Source organism: Penicillium lagena, assembly GCF_028827675.1.
Source record: "Penicillium lagena strain IBT 129212 chromosome Unknown utg000001l_segment0_segment0, whole genome shotgun sequence".
NCBI lineage: Eukaryota > Fungi > Ascomycota > Eurotiomycetes > Eurotiales > Aspergillaceae > Penicillium > Penicillium lagena.
In genome coordinates, this window is record NW_026623222.1 from 5,083,388 (window position 1) to 5,104,744 (window position 21,357).

Below are 21,357 nucleotides of genomic sequence, written 5' to 3' on the forward strand. Positions count from 1 at the left end.
TTCTGATTACACCTTCTCTGGTCCTCCCTACGACTACTACGATTTCTGTCAAGGCCTTCCCTTGATATAATTACCCTTTGGTATTTACAACCACCACCACTCAACATGTCGTCATGGGGTGACCATTTCCGGGTGACCACGTAAGATGCCTGGAGCTGAACTCTCGCCGCCTGTACTGACACTCTTCACGTTATAGCTATGGCGAGTCCCACTGCCGCTCGGTCGGCTGCATTGTCGACGGATGCCCGCCGGGCATGGAGCTCACCGAGGATGACATCCAGCCCCAGATGACTCGCCGCCGTCCCGGACAGAGCGCCTTGACCACCCCGCGAAACGAAAAGGACCGCGTAGAGATCCAGTCGGGCACGGAGTTTGGGATCACACTGGGCACGCCAATTGGCATGATGGTCCGCAACGAGGACCAGCGGCCCAAGGATTACGGTGGCAGCACAATGGACCTGTACCCCCGCCCTAGCCACGCGGACTTCACCTACCTGGAGAAGTACGGCGTCAAGGCGAGCAGCGGTGGTGGTCGCAGCAGTGCTCGGGAGACTATTGGTAAGGCAGGCCCCTTCGTTGAAGACTCCGTACCCTAATGAAAAGTCAGGTCGTGTCGCCGCTGGTGCCATCGCCGAGAAATACCTCCGTTTGTCGCATAACGTCGAGATTGTCTCCTTCGTCTCTTCCGTGGGCAATGAGCACCTGTTCCCCCCGACTCCCGAACATCCCTCCCCTTCGACCAACCCCGAATTTCTGCAGCTGCTCGAAAAGATTGACCGGCCGACGGTGGACTCGTTCGCGCCGATCCGCTGCCCCAACACCGAAGCCGCCGCGCGGATGACCAAGGTCGTTGAGAACTTCCGGGACAACCATGACAGCATTGGCGGTACAGTGACCTGCGTGATCCGCAATGTGCCTGTGGGACTGGGTGAGCCGTGTTTCGACAAGCTCGAGGCTAAGCTGGCCCACGCCATGCTGAGCATCCCAGCCACCAAGGGCTTCGAGATCGGCTCGGGCTTCGGCGGCTGCGAAGTGCCGGGCTCGATTCATAATGATCCCTTTGTTGCCGCTACCGCAGAGTCCGGTCCTCAGCGCTTGACCACCAAGACCAACAACTCTGGCGGTATCCAGGGTGGTATCTCCAACGGCGCGTCTATTTACTTCCGTGTTGCCTTCAAGCCGCCAGCCACTATCGGCCAGGCCCAGACCACCGCCACATACGGCTTTGAGGAGGGCATTCTTGAGGCTAAGGGCCGTCACGACCCTTGCGTTGTTCCTCGCGCCGTCCCCATTGTCGAGGCCATGTCCTCGCTGGTTATTATGGATGCCCTGATGGCTCAGTACGCTCGCGAGAGCGCGAAGAACCTGCTGCCGCCTCTGCCGAAGACCGTGCCCACTAAACCTGCTAGTGCTCCCAACGGTGCGCCGGCCTCATGATGTCGGGTTTGTATCTTTTCGGATGCTATATAATGGAGTTACGAAGAAATTAGATGTCATTGACTTGTTTTATATTTGACTAGGTTGTTTTAAATTGGCGTAGGTCTGCTATTCCCACGGACTGCCCTCATCGGCATTTTCAGTCATTTCAAGTAGATATTCCTTGATCCTCAAATACCCAACGTCCAAAGGTGATCCAAACTTGTTCATGTGATTATGATCAGCATCAATTGCCATACATGAAGCGAGCTTGTGCGGCGGTGATGGAATACTCTATTCGAAAGAGAAGATATTAGTAGAAGAATATGGGCAATGGCAGCGGTTCTCTCACCTGTGCTGACGAGGCATTATTAGGCCTTTCATAAACGAAAACCGTTCGAAAACTCCCGCCGAATGAAGAAAACCGCTCCAATAGATCAACTAGCCAGCTTGCTTCCTTATAACTGTCGCTTTGCTCCTGGTCGGTTCCCTTGAAAGTAGAGACGAAACTTTGTAATCCCGCAAGTCTAGAGTCTAGCTCTGGTGTGCCAATGAAGAACATTCCCTTCGTTGAGAGGCTAATACTCCGAAGGTGGTGGATTGAAGTCTCTTGTGCCGAGTCGGAGTATAGTAGAGCCTGGAAGAGTTGTTTCAATAAGGAACTAGTGAAAAGGAAAAGAGACATACACTCTTGACGACAGACCCCCCAACACTATGTGCGAAGAAAATAACGGGATGATTATGTGTCTAGATAATATCCGTCAGCAACGAAGTGAACAACTTAGTTCTTAACCCAGTTGCATACTGCTGTAGACTCTCTCATCTCCCAAAGATCAGAGATCAATCTCTCGGAGATTTCCTGGAGAGAAGTTGTCCCAGGCGGTGCATTGTAACCCCAGGTATATATCCTGGTCTGAGGAAGATCAGCTGGCAGCAAATCTCGAAGCCAGTTAACGCCGTTGGATGCTGTCCATGATCTTTCGCGGTGGCCGTTTAGTCCGTGGACTGCGACGATACTATTGTTTATTGTTAGCCAGGCCTGTGTTTCCTGAGAAGCGAGTGTGATGTATACTCGAATTGTGGGTCTGAGCCTGTATATAGTAGTTTGAGGCCGTTGTCTTCAATGTTGGTGCTTATCTGTTGGGACTGCACTTGTCAATGACATCGAAGCGGCTTTGGAGGAGATGCATGTCATGGGCTTACACCCGCTTTATCTTTCGGCTTGTTCCGATTGAAAAGCCAGCACAATTTCCTCGGCATTGTTTGACTGACAATTCCAGTAGAGGAATACTCTATCCAAACTGCATCCTGTTAAGTGCGGGGTTTGTAGATTGGCGAGGCTGTTCGTTTCAGAAGTGTTTGTGATGTTTGCTAGATAAGCTGTATTTGGACATCTATAAGGGCGAACCGATACCAGTCTCTCAATACGATTATGAACCAAGGCTCAGGTACTACTTAGTAATCTGTATATCCACAACTGCCAGACGATCGGCGCCAGTTGCTCTATGCAATGCTGTAAAACCATCCGAGCCCTTCGAGATAATTGAGAAGCACTTCCACAGCGGCCTCCTCGCCTTCCTCAAGAAAATGCAATCTAAAAGTGCAGAGAGGATAATTCGTCTCTGAGAACATCCTGAATTGCAAAGAAACGAAATTAGACATAGAATACTAAAAAGTCTAACCATTGAATAAGATCCACTGCTTTCTAAATTTGAGCCATTTTCTTCTCGAGCCATGCTGGAATCGTGGGCTTGCTCTCCCAGACTGATCGCCAGTTCTTCTGATCGGGCCGGGATGGCAAAGCACACACAGCGGACACGAACCAACAGTCTTGACCAGCAGTCAAATCCATTTGCAGTGACGGCAGAAGTGTTCGCCCATGGATGAGGTTCGAGTTAGGGTCTGCCAGCACGTTTTGCCCTTCTCGGGCAACTGTCGACTGCAGTTCGACAATACCAACAGCACCTGCAGAAGAAACAACCAGCGCACTGCGATTATCTTTCCTTGTCCCCTCATCTGCTTCTCCAGTCATCGGTCCCAGCATGCGTCCATTATCACTGCGGCACCCATAGATCGCAAAAGCACCTTCCGAAGTTTGCAGATCGCGTCTGGTACGCACACGGTGGGCACGTAGATGCCAGTTCTCGTAGTCCCCTGTCAATGGGATCAAGATTGTCTCTACGTCCACATCTGGCCATGGTTTCCAGCTCGAGACCAGAACAGGTGGCCCATTAGGGTCCGGTTCCTCGAATCGGGCGTCGAGCGCTATTCTTCGCGTCTGCCAAATCTCGCCACCATCTTCAGACAGTGCAAGCATGCTGTCTGGTGCGTGCTGCTCTAGCATATAGGAGCCTGTGGGCACAGAATACCCGAAGGCTGCACTATAAGCAAACTTTCCGTATTTGGCCTGCGTCGCTTTCAGCGGATAGTGACACGCTTGCCCGGACGACATTAAGAATGAGTGTCCACCCTGACGAACGATAATGTGCTTGGGGTATTTGAGGACTGCAATCTTGGGCAGTGCGGCGCTTGGATATGGCTCCTCTTCAGCGGACCAGAAAGGATGTGTTTCCGGCAGTGCCAATGGGGTGAATGCGAGACAGCACCAGTATGGCGATCCCGGAGAATTGTAGTTCTCTGTCAGGTATGTGTTGGCATACGAGTACCCCAGGTTCAAGGTGCCGTCGCTGCTGAATATGTCCTCTTGTGTTGACCACCACCGAAAATGACGGAGCAGGATACCCTTTACAACGCCCCAGGTCAAAGGCGCTGGAAGATCAACATCTGCGAACCCCAAAGCACCCCAGAAGCCAACCATTGCAAAGCGATAGGTCATTGATCGTCCGAAAGGTATTGAACTTCCTGTAACGGTTGAACAATTAGCGTTATTCCAGTTATGGATTCCTCCGAAACATACCATCGGGATCGAAGTAGTGCACAAAATCTTTAGCAAAGTCCCTGGCCCGGTCGCGATATCTCGCAGCTCGCTCGGAGTCAAAGTCTCCCGCGAGCTTGGCATAAAGCAGCTGCAGGAACTGAATGGCAAAGGACCCAGAGTAATAGTCCATTTGGTGGTGGCTCTTTGGGCCATCGTTACTCCAACCGCCACCAACATGGAAAGTGTCCAAATGATCCATGTCAGCCTCAATGCGCGATAAAGAGTATTCAGCACCATTTTGTCTGAGACCAAGATTTGCGAAGACACGGAACCACAGCCTGCAAATCAAGTCACAACGTTAGCATCAATGTTGGCTGATCAAGTCAGGCTTGACCATAACGTACCAGTTGGTATTAGGCATTTCGCGCTCATTAATACTATTTAACCACTTTGTCACATTGCCTTTCTGCTTATCCGTCAATGGATCCCAGAAGACATGAGGTGCCACGGCCAATGTAAACCCAATGGGACACATTTCAACCATGCGCTGATCAAGATCCTCAATCTCACCCCAAAACTCGGGGCTCTCTGGATCCGTGCCGTTGATAATGCCCTCTCTCCAGAGGGCAGCCTCAGGGTATTCATAACCACCAGCCAGCAAGGATGCTAGACCCCAAAGTGGCCGCGCATATCCTTCGATCTGCGCACCGCCCTCGTCGAACCGAGTGGTGGACGACCCTATCTTGACGCGGCTGCCCCCCGGGGTGAAATGAGGGACAAGCGGATCCAGAATGGCGCGGCATGCATCTTGAAAATCAGATCTTGATTGAAATGGTGATGCGCTGAACGCCTGGGGACGCGTTTTGCCGTTGGCCTGGACCGACATTGGCGAGGATTTGAAAGGGGAATTCTTGCAGCAGAGGGGATTACCTGACCGTTAAAATCCAATGACGGCACCCCCAGGTTAAATGAGAAACACCATCGGCTCTTTCCCCGATCACTCTTTCAGCCGGGAATAATGGTCAATTTCGACCGACCGGCTGCAGCGAGCACTCCACGGGTGGATCCATTATTGACAAGGATCAGATCATTCCACGCGTTGCACTTGTATCGGACACATGTCCGCGACCTAATGACGAAATTCGCATGAAGTAGCTCATTCTAAACTTGTTGATACATGCCGTGGGGGTTCAGCGGCTGAAGTGGCTCTATTTAGCCGGGATCGAACGGTCGGCAAAGAATCGGCAACAGGGAGCAATAAAATGCTTATTTTAAATTGGTAAAACTAAATTACATTTATAAACTAGTAGCAATGGAGGTTGCAGAGTCTCTATCGGCTCTGTCGATTCTTTGAGGTTGGATATATCTCGCAAGATACTAATATAGCGTAACGAGCTGGACACAGCTGGCCGGAGACGCACCTTTGCATGGAATATCAGAAAATAACGAAAGGATTAACTACATTCTCCGGTAGCAGAGTATAATGGCATTCCTCAAGTATTTCGACAGAAAGATTGGTCTCAACGCCATGCACTTTGCTATTGATTCCTCAGGCATCAATATTTTAGCCCTAAGTCAGGTGGTTCCCCCGCAAAGGATAGACACGGGGTATCTAACAGACAGATCGACACCCAGCACAATTCCGGCTAATATAACCACTACGGGGTACGTTAGAGCTCTTGTAGTACAGTACACGGTCATTCAGGCTTGACCGTTCCTTGTTGCCCCCCACGCCCCCGACGCCCCCGGCGCCCCCCGCTCTGTCCTTCCCGTGCAGAGACCTAGCGCTGTCGCAGCCAGAGGGAGCCGAGCATTGAACGACGATCTCTGAATCCGCTGAGTTTGTTAAGCTACCAAACAGCTTGGCACGGTCTCGGATTCGTGGACTTTTTGGATCCATTTCTCCTCTCGTTGGTTGGTTCTATGGTTGTCTGATCGGCTTCTGAGCAAAAGCACGGACTTGATGATACCTTGCCTAGCCAGTGTCGTAGTAGTTGCAGCTGGGCTCTCCCTTTTTCATTGACAAATCAATAGCGGGCACTAGCCTGGTTAGCCCTCGTGTTCATTTTTCTAATCATCAACTCAATAACTAATATATGATTGTCTCGGCTTGGCCCTGCTTCCCCGCCATCTTGGGAATTTCTTTCTCTTCCCCTGATTCCTCTGACAATCTAAGAGATTATCATCGATCTATATCCTCTTTTTTCTTTTCCTTTGATCAATCAATCTTAAAAATGGCATCACTTATACAAAAAATCGTCCGCAATGATGCGATGCGAGAAGATCCTACGGAGATATATGGATGGAGAGTTTATATGCTTGCCTGCTCGGTTCGTGCACTCTAATTCCTGCTGTCAAACTGAATAAACTGACATCTCTTAGGCATGCTTTGGAGGCATGTTATTCGGTATGGACTCCGGTATCATCGGCGGTGTTCTCACCATGAAGCCATTCGAAGCGTACGCAGCAATATCTCTCTTCCTTCGAGAACAGCACATCATCTAACCACATTATTCTTTACAGTACATACGGCCTGCTGGATCTCAGCGATGTCGGAGAAGCAAACCTGTCCGCCAACATCGTCTCTACCCTTCAGGCGGGCTGTTTCTTTGGAGCTCTAGGCGCGGCCCCTGCTGCCGACAAATGGGGAAGACGGAATTCGTTGATCGGGTCTGCGGTTCTGGCCATAATAGGAATTACCATGCAGACTGCGGCAAGCGGTCACCTCACTTGCATGTACATCGGACGGTATGCTTCAAAGAAACCAACTCAATTGGCTCTCAGTTCCTCGTCTAACTTATCATACCCAATTCAGTCTTATAACTGGCTTTGGAGTCGGAGGCGCCTCAATGATCAACCCCCTCTACGTAGCAGAAAACGCTCCACGGGCTATCCGTGGAGGATTAACAGGTCTCTATCAGCTATTTATCGCAGCCGGAATCATGATTGCATTCTGGATAAACTACGGTTCTTTACTCCACATCTCCGGGCCAGCCATGTATATCGTTCCATTGGCAATGCAGGGCTTGCCAGCTGTTCTGCTTCTAGTGGGCATGCTCCTGTGCAACGAGTCGCCGCGATGGTTGGCAAAACAGGATAGATGGGAAGAGGCCCGCGCGACTCTCGCCAAAGTCCGCGCTTTGCCGGCTGATCACCCTTACATCGAACAGGAGTTCCAGGCTATTGCTACGCAACTGGAACATGAGCGTGCTCTCGTTGGCGGCTCCGGGTTCTGGGATCTCATGAAGGAGATGTGGCTCATTCCGGGTAATCGGAAACGAGCTCTTATTTCTATCTTCTTGATGATTTGCCAGCAGATGACTGGGACAAACGCTATCAATTACTACGCACCTCAAATCTTCGAGAATGTGAGTGGCATCTACGTCAATAAAGCCCAAGAGGATACTGCTAACAACACTAAACTATATAGCTCGGCGTAGAAGGTAGCGCAACAGGCCTCTTCGCAACAGGCGTCTACGGCATCGTAAAGATGGTCGGCTGCGGCGTGTTCTTGATCTTCGTCGCCGACTCACTTGGCCGTCGCCGCTCGCTCCTATGGACCTCTGTCGGACAGGGCCTTGCAATGCTCTACATCGGACTCTACGTCCGCATCGCACCGCCTGTCAAGGGCGCACCCGTCATTCCTGCGGGCTACGTTGCCCTAGTGTGTATTTTCCTGTTTGCGGCTTTCTTTCAGTTTGGTTGGGGCCCCGTCTGCTGGATCTATGTTTCTGAGATTCCGACTGCAAGACTGCGGTCTCTGAACGTTGCTTTTGGTGCGGCTACGCAGTGGCTGTTCAATTTTGTGGTTGCGAGGGCTGTGCCCAATATGCTTGCTACTGTTGGAAGTAACGGATATGGGTAAGATTTTCTTTTTGCTTCTTATGGTCGATGGTAGTTGCTGACTGAAAGGACCAGGACGTATATCATCTTTGCATGCTTCTGCTTTTCGATGGGTGTGTTCGTCTGGTTCTTCATTCCTGAGACGAAAGGTAAGTCCTTAGAAATTTTGAGCTTCCCACATCCATGAACAGGACATATCTTTGCTGACTCGTCAATCACACAGGCTTGTCTCTTGAGAAAATGGACGACCTTTTCGGCGTTACAGAGCTGGTGGAGCATAAAATGGCCGATCCTGAGCGAGCCTCGACACAGGGTGATGCAGACAAAGCTACGAATGGTGAGCATGTCGAGCGGGTGACTCCCGAGGCCCGTAGGGATGAATGATTCAGGGCCGCAGACTTCGAACAGCCTTCATTCTTTTGGGAATACATGCTTAATATTCAATATTGGTGCTGACTCGGAATCTCGCACTTGACGACAAGTAGAAAGCTTATTTGATAGTGCCAATGCGGTATGATCAAGCTTTCGTCCTGCTACATAACAGTTTCAGATATCCGTGAAATGCTTTCCCATTGTTGCCCATATCGTTATGTCATCGAAATCGTAAGATAAACAGAGAAGCAAAAAAAAATGTACAGCCATCCCCAAAGCCTCCTCGGGCTGGCAAACAAACCGATAATGTGTAGTAAACACAATCAGGAAAAAGGAAACCCCCAACAAGCGCTATGGATCTGTATGCTCGCTCAAATAAACGCCCAAGCAAGAGACAAAAAAAGAAAACGAGATCAGCCGGTTCAATCTATCAGGAAGATAGAGAGAGATCCGGGGTTTGAAATAAACCGAATCAATCAACAAACGCAATGGTATCAACTTATCTGGCCGCACGGGGCCGCCGCGTCGAGAGACCTTGCTGCGTCTGGCTGCGGGTCATGCGACGCGCAGAAGGTCGATCTTCGAGACTCAACCCCCCAATACCGGGACCCAGTTCACTCCGCTTCGGTGAGAAGGGAGACCCATAGTCAAGGTTGGGGTTGCGACCATACCGGATGTTGCGAGTGGTGGCATCGGTGAGCGTTGTGGCGGTCGTAGCAATGGTCTCACTGTCTGAATCCACATCGTAGTCAGAAGGAGGATCGCTCTCCTTCAATGAGCTCATGGTGAAACTGTGAGGGTTATTGTTGTAGTTGGTCGGAAATGAGTGGAAGGTCTGGGACGAGGAAAGTCGGTATTGTGGCGCAGGAGGCAATGCGGTGGAGAAGCTGGATCCTCCTGCTGTTGACGAAAATGACAGCGAGGGAGCAGCAGAGCGCGGCAAGCTCAATGATTGCGGCCCGGGAGGGCTTGAGTCCACCGGAGACCAGGCAATATCGTTGCGATGTGGTTGTTGTTGTTGCGGTGATCCCTGTGTGGACGAAACGGACTCTGCCGGTAGCGGGCCATCTGGTCCTTGAGTTGATGTCGCTCGATAGAATGCCACAAGACCAAGGGCCTCCTGCACAGCCATGAACACCAAAAGCAATTTGCCGTACCGATCAAAATATTCTCGATCAATAGAGACGCCCGGCAAATGCGCCCCCAGGTGCACAGCCGCGCCAAGTTCTGTGATGAAGATCAAGATCTCCATACCGTTCCAGTGAGCTAGAGGTCTTTTGACAGCCTCCAGGAGAGCAAATCCTGCGATAAGACTTGCGCTGCCCAAAGCTCCGACCTCGATGTAATTCCCAGGAATCGGTAACTGGCGGTTCTGAGACGACATCCACGCAAAAATAGAGAATCCCAATAATCCCAGCCGAAGATATTGGAAGGTAAGTAAATTTTGAGCATTGTCAGGATACGCAGGTCTTGGATGCGGATTCTGCTGCGCCCAGTTGCCTCTAGGTGGATCATCGGATGATTGAATTGTGAATGCATTGTCAAACAACGTCTCCAGTCCCGTGGAAGTGTCTTGATTGGGGAAAAAGGTCGGAGGCCTGAAAACAGGTTCAGAGCGATCAGACCCTTGTTGCCACTGGTTGGCTTGCTGGGCAGGGCTTCGGTTAAATGGGTTGGGTTCAACAACTTGTGCGATGGGCTTTTTGGGAGTCTGATTTCGAAGTTTCCACGCAGGAGGTTTTGGGGCCGACGGAAGAGTTCCGTAAAACGGGAGAGGTCCATCGAAAACAGACGACTGATTTCGTTGGTAGATGCTCACAGTTGGTCGAATATCTTGCGGGGCTGAGGGAGTCCAATCCATATCATCCGTCTCTGGGGGTGGAGGAGTGGGAGGAATTGTCGGAGATCTATCTGGAGCAGGCCGCGGAGATGCCAGTGTCTCGATTGGAAAACGCTGGGTTTTTCGCACGCCATTTGCGGTGGGGGTCGAATTGACTTGTCTGCTGCGAGGGGCCGATACTGGCGATACCTCTGTGCTTCGAATCGGAGTAGATTCCCACGATTTATCGGACCAATCCACCAGCGGACGAGTGTCGTATTTGACCAGACCGCGGGATATTATCACAGACTATCCAATTAGCACTGGCCCGACAAAAAAAGGAGCTTGAGATACTCACCAGAAATGTAAACAAGACCATGAACAAATGTAAAGCTGGAGGCAAAGTGGGTTTCAGACCACTGGCAGACGGATCCTTGAGCACCGCCCAAAACACACACCTCACCACCAAGACTATCAGTTGGACCTTGTAGTACTCCCCAAGACCAGCGAACCTGCCGCCTCTCCCCTCGACCTTCATGCGCAGCTTCGGGTTCCACCAAAGAGAAAGACTACCCGCAACGAGTCCGAGGCCAGCCAAGGGCGCCAGATCGAAGGCGCAGTTGCTAGGGATGCGTCGCATCCCTACCGTCTGACTGACACAAGAAGCCAATGAAGGTGTGTCGACACCATCCGACAATTGACTGTTAGCAAAGCCACTCATTGAATCCCACGCAATCTGGGTAGCAATGCTGCCCCAATAACCGAACGCGCCTGTAATGACCAGCAGACTCCTCCAATTCCGGTCCCTAGCTCGTCGAGAGGCTTTACTCGCTCTGCTCCGATCCATCATACGTCTGAGATGATCCGCCTTCGCCTCATATCCTGTCCGACGGATACGATCTCTCACACGAGGCTCGCATTTGTCGCACACTTGAGGGTATCGTTCCTCCAGGTTTCTGCGGAACTGCGGATACTCGCGCTCGGCGGCCTTGTAGAGAGGGTCGTCCACAGGGGGGAAATAGGAAGCTAATTGGCTGGTGAAAAGGTGCTGGTTGCGTGTACATTTGGCGCAGAATAGATCGGATTCGGTGAAGGTGGTTGTCTCGAAGGGCGGGCTTGAAGCGTCGGGTCCGTAGATCCCTGGGTTTGTCTCCGCGGCTGGGGGATCTGTAATTTCTCCATTCTGCGACCGTGAGAGAAGCAGATTAGTAGGGGCTCTGTGGTTGCCAGGCCGGCAGTTTAACCAACGTACCTCGTCTAGATGGTTGTCGGCTTCACAATGTTCGCAGCGGAACTTGCGAACGGGACCACTGGTCGGTCGGGTAGAGCGCCGCCCGCAGTAGAAGCAGGTCAGACGTTTAGAAAAGAGAGAAGCCATAACATAGTATCCGGGTGGCCTACAAGTGGAGGAAAGAAGGGGTAATGAGGACGAGGAAGAGAAGATGATGCGCCAACACGAAATATAGGGCACGGGCCACTCGAGGCACGTGTGGGATGGCCGAGTCAATTGATTGCTTGATTGTTGACACTATGAACGCTTCTTCTTCCTACTCACCATGCCTCCTCCTCCATAACATCGCCAGTCCCTGCCATGGCTGCCTTCCTCATGTCTTTCTTCAGCTTCTGCCTGCACGTCGCTTTGCCTGTGGCTGCGATTGGCATCCTTGCCGTCTCGGTGAGTTCTACGACTTGCTCTCAGCAGCATCAGCTAATTATCTTAGGTCCTGCTGCTCTCCCTGACAATCTCCCACCGATCCCCTGTCCGTAAATGCCGCCCCAAGGACGCCCATGTCCACCTGCTCGTCGTCCTAGGCAGCGGCGGCCACACGGCGGAGATGTTCTCCATGCTTCGGCGGTGGACCCTCGAGCCCTCGCGATACGCATATCGCACCTACGTCGTGAGCTCCGGGGACAACTTCAGCGCGCAAAAGGCCCGGGAGTTTGAAGCGAACCACATGGCAGAGGGAGGCACTCCGAAGCACGCATACACCATCGTCACGGTTCCCCGCGCACGACGGGTCCACCAGTCTTACCTGACAGCTCCGTTTTCCACCCTGCACTGCTTCTGGGCCTGTCTGATGGTACTGTGGGGGCAGTATCCTGAGCAGCAACATCTTCCAACCGAATTCTCATCCCCGTACCCGGACCTGATTCTCACCAATGGCCCCGCCACGGCAGTCTGCATGATCGTCGCGGCGAAGCTCCTCCGCTTCTTACACTGTTTCCTTCCATTTCACAAGGCCTATTCGGGAATGCCGAAGCTTCGAACCGTATTCATTGAGTCCTGGGCTCGTGTGAGCACCCTGAGCATGTCTGGGAAATTGCTGCTCCCGCTTGCCGACACGTTCCTCGTCCAGTGGCCGAAACTGGGCGGGCGGCGCGCGTGGTGGGGGATGAAGAGGACTCAATATGCGGGTACGCTCGTGGACTGAGTGCTTTCGACCTTTGTATCTCCTGATCTCATGATAGTCATGATAGAAATGAAAAAAGGCGTTGGTCGTTCCCTTCAAACCAGTACCGAGGTAGTCATCCTCTCCACATACCGAGTGGGGTTTCGGCCTATCCGACACTATGTGTAGCAATGGAGCCCGGAAGCAAGCCGCAGTGGATGGTCAGATTGAACTGCGTATCGCATACAAGGCCGGAAGCCCCGCCATCCCCATCTTCCCCCCATTCCTCATTTAATCCTTGTACAGCTCTTCCTCTTGGATTGCCAATCAAGGAAACATCGCTCTACTAATTGCCCGCCATGCCCTACTCACTGCGAGGTCGCAATGTTCTGATCACCGGTGGCTCGCGGTATGATTGTCTGCCCGATCTTCTTTGAAATCCACCCCTAATTCGAATAGTGGCCTGGGTGCACTCGTCGCCGAGAAGTTTGCCAGCGAGGGGAGCAACGTCGCCATCAATTACATGTCGAGCAAGGAGACGGCGGAGAAAGTCGCCTCCGATCTCGCAGCCAAGCACAATGTGAAGACTATTGTCATTCAGGGTGTATGTCTTCTCTGATCAGGGTGGAATTTAAATGGCTCTAATGTGGATATAACAGGACGCCGGGGTTAAAGAGGACTGCGTCAACGCCGTCAAGTCGACCATCGAGCAATTCGGCGGTTTGGACATTGTTATCTCAAATGCTGTACGTTTAGTCGCCAAAGATAACCCTTCTCGAACTAATCAAATTGCGCAAGGGCTGGACGAAAATGACCAATTTCGGTGATCTCGACGCAATGGATGACGACGACTGGGATAAGGTATATTGCCTTCTCCAAGACTTGTGGATCATGGCAGACTGATCACCGGCGTAGTGCTGGACCGTCAATGTCAAGAGCAGTTTCTGGCTGTTCAAGGCTGCTATGCCCACCTTCAATGCCAATCCCGAGGGAGGTGCTTTCATCATTACCTCCTCGACTGCTGTGAGTCCATCCAGTCACAAATATATTTCACTCGAGTCATATCTAACATGATACTCTTGCGTTAGGGCGTCGCCCCAAGTGGTAGCAGCTTGCCATATGCCGTGACAAAGGCCGCCGTCATCCACCTCATGAAATGCCTTGCTCAAACCCAGGGCTCCAAGGCCCGAGTCAATGCGGTCCTGCCGGGTCTATTGATGACCGAATGGGTCGGTTCATTCTATCGTCGTTTGGTCTTGTCTTTCTTTTGCTGATTCCTTCCCAGGGTCAACGCTTTCCGCCTGAGAAGCAGAAGGCCGTTCTCGAAAAAACTACCCTGAAACGTTTTGTAAGTTATTTCAGCACCTCAGACTTCAGTCAACCACAATACTGAGTATGGTGAAGGCCGAGGTTGAAGACGTCGCCGATATGTACACCACGATTGCTAAGAACGCCTCCATGACCGGACATGCAGTGCAGATTGGTATGAACCCTATTGCGTCTTGCAGACAACGGCTGACATTTTCAGATTCGGGCATGGTGATTAGATAGACTCTTGTCGGCTGAGGGAAGGATTGGTATAAATGGTATCAAGTCAATAGTACACAATATCTTACACATGAAACCTGTTCGATCTAGATAAGAGGGTTACGGAAGGGAACAAACTCCATCCCCTCCGATAAAAATGTTCGATCTCCAAACATGCGTGCCTTGATCGCAGCTCTGAGGCCCTCTGCATCCTGGTCCCCTTCCACTTTCATCCGATTAATCCGCATCACCTTGCCATCCGATGTAAACGTGTAAAGGGCCTTCCCTTTCCGCGGCTCAAGAGGATGGCCACCTTCCACGAACGGTAACCCAGGGACTAGCGAGAAGGAACCACAGCCCTTGGGGGGATCTACTTCTTCCATATCCGTAAGAATGACTCGTTTCTGTTGAAACGATGGCAGGGTACCATCTGAAGGGTGACTGGTGACGAGAGCTCTACTCCATAGAGGTCCGAGAACCCGACTGCGTCGGTCGATGTCAACCAAGGACCAATTCTTCCAGTCGATGTGCCGGTCCTCCGGCTTGATTTTGGCTGCGTGTATTAGATTGTCACTTCCTTTCGCGGCACGCCACCCTGCATCCACTACCGGGGGGACGAAGAGGCCATCTTTGATACCGTTCACGAGTAGCTGTGCTCCTTTCGGGGCCACCACCTCCACTAGCTCGGGTACTGTGCACGACTCAGGGTTGGGAATGTCAAACCCAGGATCAGGCGTTTGGGAGAGGACTGTGCCATGATCAAAGTGCTTCAAGTGTAATGTCTGAAGGGAAACGCCTGTTGTACTTCGGCCAGCGAGGAGAGTATGGTGGAGGGGTGCGGGACCGCGGAAGCTGGTCAATCGGTGTCAATTATAAATTCAGCTTAGGGAGGGTGTAATGACACACTCTGGGAGTAGAGACGGGTGGACATTCAGTCCTCCGTACTTGGCGCTGTTCAATACACGCGAAGGTACGAAGAGTCCGAAGGACACGGCGACAATCAGATTGATAGACGTTGGAGGCTGACGTAGTCAGGTATAGTGCTTGATAGAAAGGAGGATTTTTATTACCGTCCATCCAGTGAAGGTATCGATCTCGTGGATCGGGAGGGAGAGGTCCGAGGCAGCCGCCTTGATCGGGACTAGAAGTCGGATTCGAGTGAGCTCACCCTTCGCGAGAGTTGAGAGGCCATTGTACCTTCGCGGATCTTCTTCAACCCCCTCCCCACTCTTTTGCCCGGTCGACAGACTACGTCAATTGAGGCGATCCGGTCCGGTTGCTTGAGATGGTAGGCATGGAGAGCTTTCAAAGAAGCGATGCTGAAGTCATCGGAGCCGCAGAAGAGAATGCGCAGAGGGTCGTATGATTTGGTGGAATATAATCTGAAATTCGAGTGTCTGCTACACAGCCCAAGGATTGGGCCTCGTGGCAGTAGCATGATTGACTTGTTGTCGAGGCGAAGGAAGCTGTCGCGACCAGAAAAGGGCCGGTCCTTATCGATAAGCCACGTCGGTTCCCTCGCCCTCCGCCTTTCCTCGCGTGTCATCACCCTCCAGTGCAGCTGCCGGACGATGCGATGCCTGAAAGCGACCTCGACTCGGTGATTCCGGCACGCCTTGGCTTCCTCGCCATCTACAACCCGACTCTGGGGCCCACCGACGAGACCTTAGAGGACCAGATCGTTTTCTACACCTCGTCCCACTCACCACATGCCGATAATGCGGGGGAGAACGAGGATGCAGCTCCGGAGGGGGATAAGAACGAACGGTTGCGCCAGATAGGCCTGGCACAGGGCATGGTGAACTTTGCCAGGTGAGCGTCATTCCCTGCGAGACTGCAGATGAATCACTCTGATCGATTTCTCTCCAGCAACTTCTCGGCGGGGAAACCATTGGAATATGTGGAGACGGAAAAGGCACGCATTGTTCTTCTGGAACTGGAGAAGGACTGGTGGGTTGTCGCTGTAGGTGTAGGACCACAAACTCGCAGCTCGCAATTAACCTGATACGTCCAGTCGATCGACCTCACTCGGCTTCCCGCCGACCAAACCTCCTCCGAGAGCTCGGAGACGCCTACTTTCCAATACTCATCAAGGGAGATGGGTCCTCCGTCTCTTTACCTTCAGCAACTACGCCGCGCACATTCAATCTTCCTCCTCCACCATGATTTCTCTTTGAAAGAACTCTACGATCGCGTTGGACGAGCAGCCTTTTGTCTTTATCTCGAGCGCTTCTGGGAGAAGTTTACGTGGAACTGGGAGCTTCTTTTAACCGGAAATCCTATTGTGGAGATCTATAATGCTATCAAACTCTCTGCCGGTGGTGAGCTAGGTGTTGGTGTGGGGGAAGAAGAATGGGGAAGCGGAGAAAGAGAGGTGTTGGAGGACTTTGTGTCCAGAACGGATGGTTTGGTCGACCTGATTGTCTCGAGATTCGGTGATCCCTCACGGCAGGTTGAAGATGAAGGACCATGGCTTGGATCAGACACTGGCCCTCGATTAACCGACGGGGTCCTCTTTTCGGGCGTGGGTTCTCTCTCCAGGCCCTCCGTGGCAAATTTGTCTCATTGGATGGAGTGGATTTACCGGTTCGGAGATGCTGCGTATGGAGTTGGACGGGATCCGAGCTCACTGCGTCGCCGAAAACCACGGAAACCACGAGGGAGGGCATCCTCTAGAGATCTCCAGGGGGCTCAGCCGTCCACGCCTGATCGCAACTTCAGGCCAGGCATACCTCGTCCGCTGGTTTTGGCTGCACCACAGCCCATTCAAGATGAGGCCAATACATCGGGCGAGTCGCCCAAGGGAGACGATCAGAGTGGTGGCTTTGGGACGGAGACAGTCATGAAGTACCTGAGTCTTGGATATGGTTCAGCATGGAGTTTCGGTTCCAGATCAGCGTCAACGCCTCCTCGCAGCTCTGCTACAGTGGATCACTCCCCAGCAAGTCCCACAAAACAGACTCCCGATCATGGGTCTCCACAGGCAACTAATCCCCAAAACAGTATGAGAAACATTGCGCTGGGACGCTTTGTCTTAGGGCCTCGGGATGATCTTGAGACCCTGGATGACCTAGAGGAAGGAAGTCCAAGGTCCGAAGAGGAATCGAGCAAGCCCAAGACTCGCATTGTGCACCGGACGCTCCATGTCAGACGGGTTGGTGAAGCAGAGGGAGAAACGCAAGAGGTGCAGGCTGTGATCTATGTGAATCAACCGTTCATGTTCACCTTCCTCTTCAACCCAGAGACACCTTCGCTCAACTCCCCATCCCTCTACACAACAATCCACCACCAACTCGGCCCTCTCCAAAAACCATTGCTGGCGTCCACATCCCCTGCAACCGCCGCCTCACGCATCTCCCAGTCCGAGAACATCTCCGATCCCACCAAACGCTTCTCGACACGATCCCAGCCCGTTTACGACCTGGTCTACGACCCATCCAACCTGACCATCCGCTCCTCCATTCCCAACATCCCAAACCTGGGCACCTCCACAAACCCATCCCAGGCTCCCAAATCTCCCCCATCCCGCCGCTCATCTCCATCTCCCTCTCCGTCTGGACTCCCACCCCCTTTGTCCCGGGTTGAATCCCTAGCCATCCACCACCGCCTCTTATCTACATACACCGACACCCGCTCCCGAACCCAGGAACTAGAACGCACCTGCAAAACCAGTCGTGGCTGGTGGGTCGTCTGGGTGCGCCTCTCGCCTTCAGATCCAGCTGCAAACCCTGCCTCGGCTCTACCATCTATACCCTCGTCAGCTGCCATATCCACCATCACAACCGAAGACAATCACGGAACGTTCTCGCCTTCTCCATCTGCTTCTCTCTATCCGTTTTCATCACAGCCCCTGGAAGCATTCATCATCCGCAAAGCGAGCGACTACGTCTCGCCATCCAGCCAGACCCGGGTCAGCAGTGGTGCACGCTTCTTCCGTGATTTGGGGGGGGCATCTGCTTCATCGAGCTTGACGGGTTCGACTCGCGCTGCAGATACAGCTCCTGCGACGTTGGCGGAGGGGTTAGGGATGGATGCGCGGCGGTATATCGAGGGACTGTTGAGCTTGAATCGCTGATTTTTTTTGCATCTCACCCAGCGAGTGCATAGTAGTGTGTTGCACAAAACAGTTGGAGGTGTTATATATTACTCTGCTTCTCGATATAAATACAATACACGGAATCATCTACTTCTACTGTTCGTAATCATCTGTTCAAGAAAAGTAAAGCACAGAAAACAGCAGTTCCATGTATTAGAGCTTTAACGAGACAACATATAGTTAAGAGTGAGGGGGAATGAAAACAGCCGAATCGAGGGGCTCTGCAAAAGGGGGAGGGGTGTTCACATCTATCATCACACACAGGGAGTATCCGTCCAGACGTTGCCCATCTTCACAAACCAGCACTACTTCCAATGGCTCCTCCTTTTTTTAGAATTTGTGCATTCTGCGCGAGCGACAGAAAAAACAAGGCGGGGAGAGAGAGAATGAGAGAGAGAAGAGGAGGAGGAGAGAGAAAAAAGAAAGCCCACGTGGTTATGATGAAGACAACGCCTCCCTAGACACAAGTTCTGCAAAAACAACGGCGACAAGAGGTGGAGTAAAAAAAGGAAGTAAAGGACACACACAGACAAAAAGAAAAAGGTCTCGACCAAACTGCACCCATGAGAGAGAGAATAGTCGTTTCCCACACGCGTCCGCTCGAAATTGCCCGGCTGTCCTGACAGGGGAACTGCGCAGGACGAAATTCACAAACAAATTGCTTCCGAGCGGCTGGACCTCACGCTTCCACAACCGGACTGCCCAATGACGACGACGACTAGTTTAGTTCTTTACAAGATCAGACAGTTGACTCCATGTCGATTCCGCTTCTTTGGGCTCTTGGCCTTCAGCAGGGCCGCACGGGTGGCGGCCTCAAAGACCTCACGGACACCCTCGTTGGTCCGGGCGGAGCACTCCAGGTACTTGTAGGCACCAATCTTCTTGCAGATTTCCTCGCCCTACAGTAACATGTTAGACAAACTCCGAGGACGGAAACTAGAGAGGGGTGGCATACCTGCTCGGGGGTGACGGGCTTCTGGGAAGTCTTGGTGAGCTCCTCGATGGTCTTGGGGTCGTGGCGCAGATCCTTCTTGCAGCCAACAAGGATGATGGGGAGGCCCTGGCAGAAGTGAAGGACCTCGGAGATCCACTTCAAGAAGGTGTGTCAGCACTTCACTTCTCGTGACCACCAGTGGGCAAACCGACCTTCTCCTGGACGTTATCGAGCGAATCGGGCGAGTCCACGGCGAAACAGATCAGGATGACATGCGAATCGGGGTATGACAAAGGACGGAGACGGTCGTAGTCTTCCTGGCCAGCCGTATCCCAAAGAGCCAGTTCGACGTGCTTGCCATCCACCTCGACATCGGCAACGTAGTTCTCGAAGACGGTGGGGACGTAGACCTGAAGGAGGGGAAGGTCAGATGATTTGTTCCTGGGCCGGGGGGGTTGTTTTCATCCAGGTTGCTGGTTTATGGAAATCTCACCTCAGGGAAAGTGCCCTTGGAGAAGACACTAAGGGAACCAGGTCAGTATCTGCGATCAAGTTTGATAGTCACGTTCGATGGAGGGCTTACATGAGCAGACAGGTCTTACCGCAGGCACCATCGCCCACGATGACGAGCTTGCGACGAATCTCGGCCATCTGAGAAGAGAGGGGGTCAGTATGGAAATTCAGGCAGGCAGCAGTCGCACAGGCCAGTCTGCGGATCGGAAATTTAACAGATGAGGTGTGAGGAGGGCGTGTGGTGGACACAGCGGGCGGGAAGAGATGATTGTTGATGGGAAAGGGACAAGTCAACTCCCGGGGAGGGGGTTTTGCAGAGGAGAGGGAAAGGGTGAGCACGTACAGTATCTGGAGGAAGCGCAGCGGGCGCGGGATAAGGTCTAGCGGATGAGAAGAGGGCACTGAGCAAGGGAGATGGAAAAGGATGGCAGCGCCGATGGTGAGGTGGAGGAAGAGCAGGAAGGTGTGTTGGAGGAGAAGATACTGACTGACAGTCTGTCCAGGCCGGCCAGGGCGGTGTATTGATTACTCAGGTACCAGCCATGTTATGCCCGTATCGTGCTGATGCCCCTGGCCGTTGGGGCCTGCCCAGTGATCTTCTCGGCCTGGCGATTTCACTCGTTGGGGGGTTTCCTTTTCTTCTATCTACCACCATGGGTCTACTTCCCCCTCTCTCCGTGTATCCCCAAGGGAGGCCGCCAGCGCAACACCACCCTCCGCGTATCCCCAGGCTCCGGTAATACCAATACCCAGCTCCAGCCCTGGCAAAGTACGTGTGGCTGAGCGGGCCCAGCAGAGACCCATCCGCGTCACAGGCCCACAGACAAAGGGGTAGGACAACACAGCCACCGTGGCTGTTGGACGGGTTGCGGACTCCTCGGTGGGAAATGCACATCCATACCAATTGGGTCCGCTGAGATCATCCATGAGGTCAGGGTATGTCCATCCCCTTAGAGCTATGGAAATCTTCCATCCGGGCGGCATTGCTCCGTCTGTCTTGGGAAGGTTGTTTGAGATCGAGTATCTGGCCTCGGTTAGACCGGGAGTTAAAAAAAAATCCAACACAGGGGCTACTACTTGCTCAGCCTGGATTCTCTGAGCCTCCCTGATTTTTTTTCCCGAAGAGCTTCCGAGCCAAAAAGGATAGCTCCCGGTTTAATTTGAATAGTTGCGGGACATATACTACTACAACGGTCCAGCCAACGGTTCTGCTGCCCGTGCGCTCCTGTGTTCCGGCTTGCGTATGGCACAGCCATTCAGCTCCACCATAGCCAGCTCCAGGGCCAGATCCCGTGCGAGGTACTTGAGATGCTCCAAATGTGGTTGCCTGCTCCAACTAATGGCTGTGTTAAAAATGCTTGACTCAACTGACGATCGCTCTGGGGTTTCCTGCGTTTCCGGGCTGGCGCCGATCAGTAGGGATAGGGTTTTCCAAGATCCTGCGACCACAGCTGTTTCTCATTTCTTTGATCCTGCCAGCGAAAGTCCAATCGAATTGACACCTATCAGTCCCGCGATGCCTGAGGCAGCCACCCTGGCTTTGGCACGTTCCAACCTTCGACGAAGAGG

At 52.5% G+C, this 21,357-nt stretch overlaps 10 protein-coding genes across 10 annotated transcripts; 5 read left to right on the forward strand and 5 right to left on the reverse strand.

Moving 5' to 3' along the window:
* Positions 1-105: 105 nt before the first annotated feature.
* On the forward strand, positions 106-1,437 carry N7510_002244 (bifunctional chorismate synthase/riboflavin reductase [NAD(P)H] ARO2; the record flags this gene model as incomplete). The annotated part of the gene is made up of 3 exons (XM_056974171.1): positions 106-140; positions 197-558; positions 608-1,437. 3 exons carry the CDS (start codon positions 106-108, stop codon positions 1,435-1,437), a joined length of 1,227 nt encoding a protein of 408 aa, XP_056839288.1.
* Positions 1,438-1,545: 108 nt separating this feature from the next.
* On the reverse strand, positions 1,546-2,676 carry N7510_002245 (uncharacterized protein; the record flags this gene model as incomplete). Its single annotated transcript, XM_056974172.1, has 6 exons — positions 1,546-1,710; positions 1,769-2,053; positions 2,104-2,163; positions 2,222-2,432; positions 2,489-2,562; positions 2,620-2,676. The coding sequence occupies 6 exons, from the start codon at positions 2,674-2,676 to the stop codon at positions 1,546-1,548; spliced, it is 852 nt and encodes a 283-aa protein (XP_056839289.1).
* A 445-nt stretch (positions 2,677-3,121) lies between these two features.
* Positions 3,122-5,180, reverse strand: N7510_002246 (glycoside hydrolase family 154 protein; the record flags this gene model as incomplete). Its single annotated transcript, XM_056974173.1, has 3 exons — positions 3,122-4,278; positions 4,334-4,632; positions 4,699-5,180. 3 exons carry the CDS (start codon positions 5,178-5,180, stop codon positions 3,122-3,124), a joined length of 1,938 nt encoding a protein of 645 aa, XP_056839290.1.
* A 1,348-nt stretch (positions 5,181-6,528) lies between these two features.
* Positions 6,529-8,521, forward strand: N7510_002247 (sugar porter family MFS transporter; the record flags this gene model as incomplete). Its single annotated transcript, XM_056974174.1, has 7 exons — positions 6,529-6,624; positions 6,677-6,753; positions 6,818-7,042; positions 7,110-7,662; positions 7,725-8,155; positions 8,213-8,286; positions 8,361-8,521. 7 exons carry the CDS (start codon positions 6,529-6,531, stop codon positions 8,519-8,521), a joined length of 1,617 nt encoding a protein of 538 aa, XP_056839291.1.
* A 487-nt stretch (positions 8,522-9,008) lies between these two features.
* Positions 9,009-11,706, reverse strand: N7510_002248 (uncharacterized protein; the record flags this gene model as incomplete). The annotated part of the gene is made up of 3 exons (XM_056974175.1): positions 9,009-10,637; positions 10,687-11,511; positions 11,581-11,706. 3 exons carry the CDS (start codon positions 11,704-11,706, stop codon positions 9,009-9,011), a joined length of 2,580 nt encoding a protein of 859 aa, XP_056839292.1.
* Positions 11,707-11,919: 213 nt separating this feature from the next.
* On the forward strand, positions 11,920-12,760 carry N7510_002249 (glycosyltransferase family protein; the record flags this gene model as incomplete). The annotated part of the gene is made up of 2 exons (XM_056974176.1): positions 11,920-12,003; positions 12,050-12,760. 2 exons carry the CDS (start codon positions 11,920-11,922, stop codon positions 12,758-12,760), a joined length of 795 nt encoding a protein of 264 aa, XP_056839293.1.
* Positions 12,761-13,077: 317 nt separating this feature from the next.
* Positions 13,078-14,269, forward strand: N7510_002250 (SDR family NAD(P)-dependent oxidoreductase; the record flags this gene model as incomplete). Its single annotated transcript, XM_056974177.1, has 9 exons — positions 13,078-13,127; positions 13,178-13,322; positions 13,378-13,464; positions 13,517-13,579; positions 13,634-13,741; positions 13,807-13,947; positions 14,004-14,066; positions 14,123-14,201; positions 14,247-14,269. 9 exons carry the CDS (start codon positions 13,078-13,080, stop codon positions 14,267-14,269), a joined length of 759 nt encoding a protein of 252 aa, XP_056839294.1.
* An 83-nt stretch (positions 14,270-14,352) lies between these two features.
* On the reverse strand, positions 14,353-15,791 carry N7510_002251 (methionyl-tRNA formyltransferase; the record flags this gene model as incomplete). Its single annotated transcript, XM_056974178.1, has 4 exons — positions 14,353-15,097; positions 15,152-15,267; positions 15,316-15,386; positions 15,443-15,791. 4 exons carry the CDS (start codon positions 15,789-15,791, stop codon positions 14,353-14,355), a joined length of 1,281 nt encoding a protein of 426 aa, XP_056839295.1.
* Positions 15,792-15,821: 30 nt separating this feature from the next.
* N7510_002252 (uncharacterized protein) lies at positions 15,822-18,320 on the forward strand (the record flags this gene model as incomplete). Its single annotated transcript, XM_056974179.1, has 3 exons — positions 15,822-16,057; positions 16,115-16,208; positions 16,260-18,320. The coding sequence occupies 3 exons, from the start codon at positions 15,822-15,824 to the stop codon at positions 18,318-18,320; spliced, it is 2,391 nt and encodes a 796-aa protein (XP_056839296.1).
* Positions 18,321-19,072: 752 nt separating this feature from the next.
* rho1 (Rho family GTPase RHO1) lies at positions 19,073-19,926 on the reverse strand (the record flags this gene model as incomplete). Its single annotated transcript, XM_056974180.1, has 5 exons — positions 19,073-19,240; positions 19,297-19,431; positions 19,488-19,685; positions 19,769-19,796; positions 19,859-19,926. 5 exons carry the CDS (start codon positions 19,924-19,926, stop codon positions 19,073-19,075), a joined length of 597 nt encoding a protein of 198 aa, XP_056839297.1.
* Between the last annotated feature and the right edge of the window lie 1,431 nt (positions 19,927-21,357).